This window comes from Octopus bimaculoides, chromosome 21 (genome assembly GCF_001194135.2).
Source record: "Octopus bimaculoides isolate UCB-OBI-ISO-001 chromosome 21, ASM119413v2, whole genome shotgun sequence".
NCBI lineage: Eukaryota > Metazoa > Mollusca > Cephalopoda > Octopoda > Octopodidae > Octopus > Octopus bimaculoides.
Genome location: NC_069001.1, coordinates 9139299 through 9140471, shown reverse-complemented (window position 1 = coordinate 9140471; position 1173 = coordinate 9139299). Strand labels below are relative to the sequence as shown.

General features: G+C 40.6%; 1 protein-coding gene across 1 annotated transcript in view; it reads left to right on the top strand.

The window, feature by feature from the left end:
- Positions 1 to 1173, top strand: part of LOC128250418 (60 kDa neurofilament protein-like) — a 16580-nt gene that overhangs the window by 11607 nt on the left and 3800 nt on the right. Inside the window, exon 6 of the mRNA XM_052975300.1 lies at positions 318 to 376. Within this exon, the coding sequence (XP_052831260.1) occupies positions 318 to 376 (59 nt within the window). The remainder of the gene's footprint in view (positions 1 to 317; positions 377 to 1173) is intronic.

Sequence of the window (1173 nt, the reverse complement as noted above, 5' to 3'; positions counted from 1 at the left end):
GATCGAAAAACTTTATTTTGACCGTGGTGGGATATGAACCCAGGTAAAAAGGTGTTCGGAAAAATATTGCAACTCTGGTACTTAGTTGATAATAATTCGTAAGGTGCGAGATTCAATAGGGATGAGATATTCTGATATGAGGAAAAGCAGCGGCGATCAGATAATTCACATTGAACATCGAATTACATACGTTATTATTTGGAATCTCACTGGTCTGCTTACACCCCGCGAATTATTATCTGTGTGGAAGACATCATCACTCATCAGAAAAGAATTTTATTTTCTGATCTATAAGTAATATCCAGTACTCTTGTTAGACTGACCGGTCCGGAGTATCTTCGACTGAAAATATATTGAATACAGTGAGACCAAATCGGTGTCTCAAAGTCCTCTTACAAATTGTGAATTGCGTGAGTTATGAGCCTAGATTTGTCTAAAGGGAGGACATATACACCGATGACAAAAACTACAGTGATCAGATATTCCCGTTCGATTCTGCCAGAACATATTAAGAATAAATACATGCCAAATTCTTTGCATTATTACATTATGTATTTCTAAAAACAAAACTGGGGGGACTAAAATATCTTTGATTGGGATTAGCGTAGGACCAAAAAATATATGAAAAAATATCTACAGTAAGCAATTACGCATACCACAATCGACCGGTGGTAGGAGTGAACTCACTCTCCGTTAGACTTGGAAGAAAATACAGCCTGATTCGTGCCCATCCAAATGGTACACTTTAATACAGGAAAATCAAATTCAGTGACCTAATCCGAGAAACCAATTAACGAGGTCACCTTCTTCATCATAAACTTTTTGTATCTACGTTGTTGTTGTTGTTGGCACTCCGTCGCTTACGACGTCGAGGGTTCCAGTTGATCCGATCAACGGAACAGCCTGCTCGTGAAATTAACGTGCAAGTAAGTGGCTGAGCACTCCACAGACACGTGTACCTTTAACGTAGTTCTTGGGGATATTCAGTGTGACAAGGCTGACCCTTTGAATTACAGGCACAACAGAAACAGGAAGTAAGAGTGAGAGAAAGTTGTGGTGAAAGAGTACAGCAGGGTTCGCCACCATCCCCTGCCGGAGCCTCGTGGAGCTTTAGGTGTTTTCGCTCAATAAACACTCACAACGCCTGGTATGGGAATCGAAACCACGATCCTT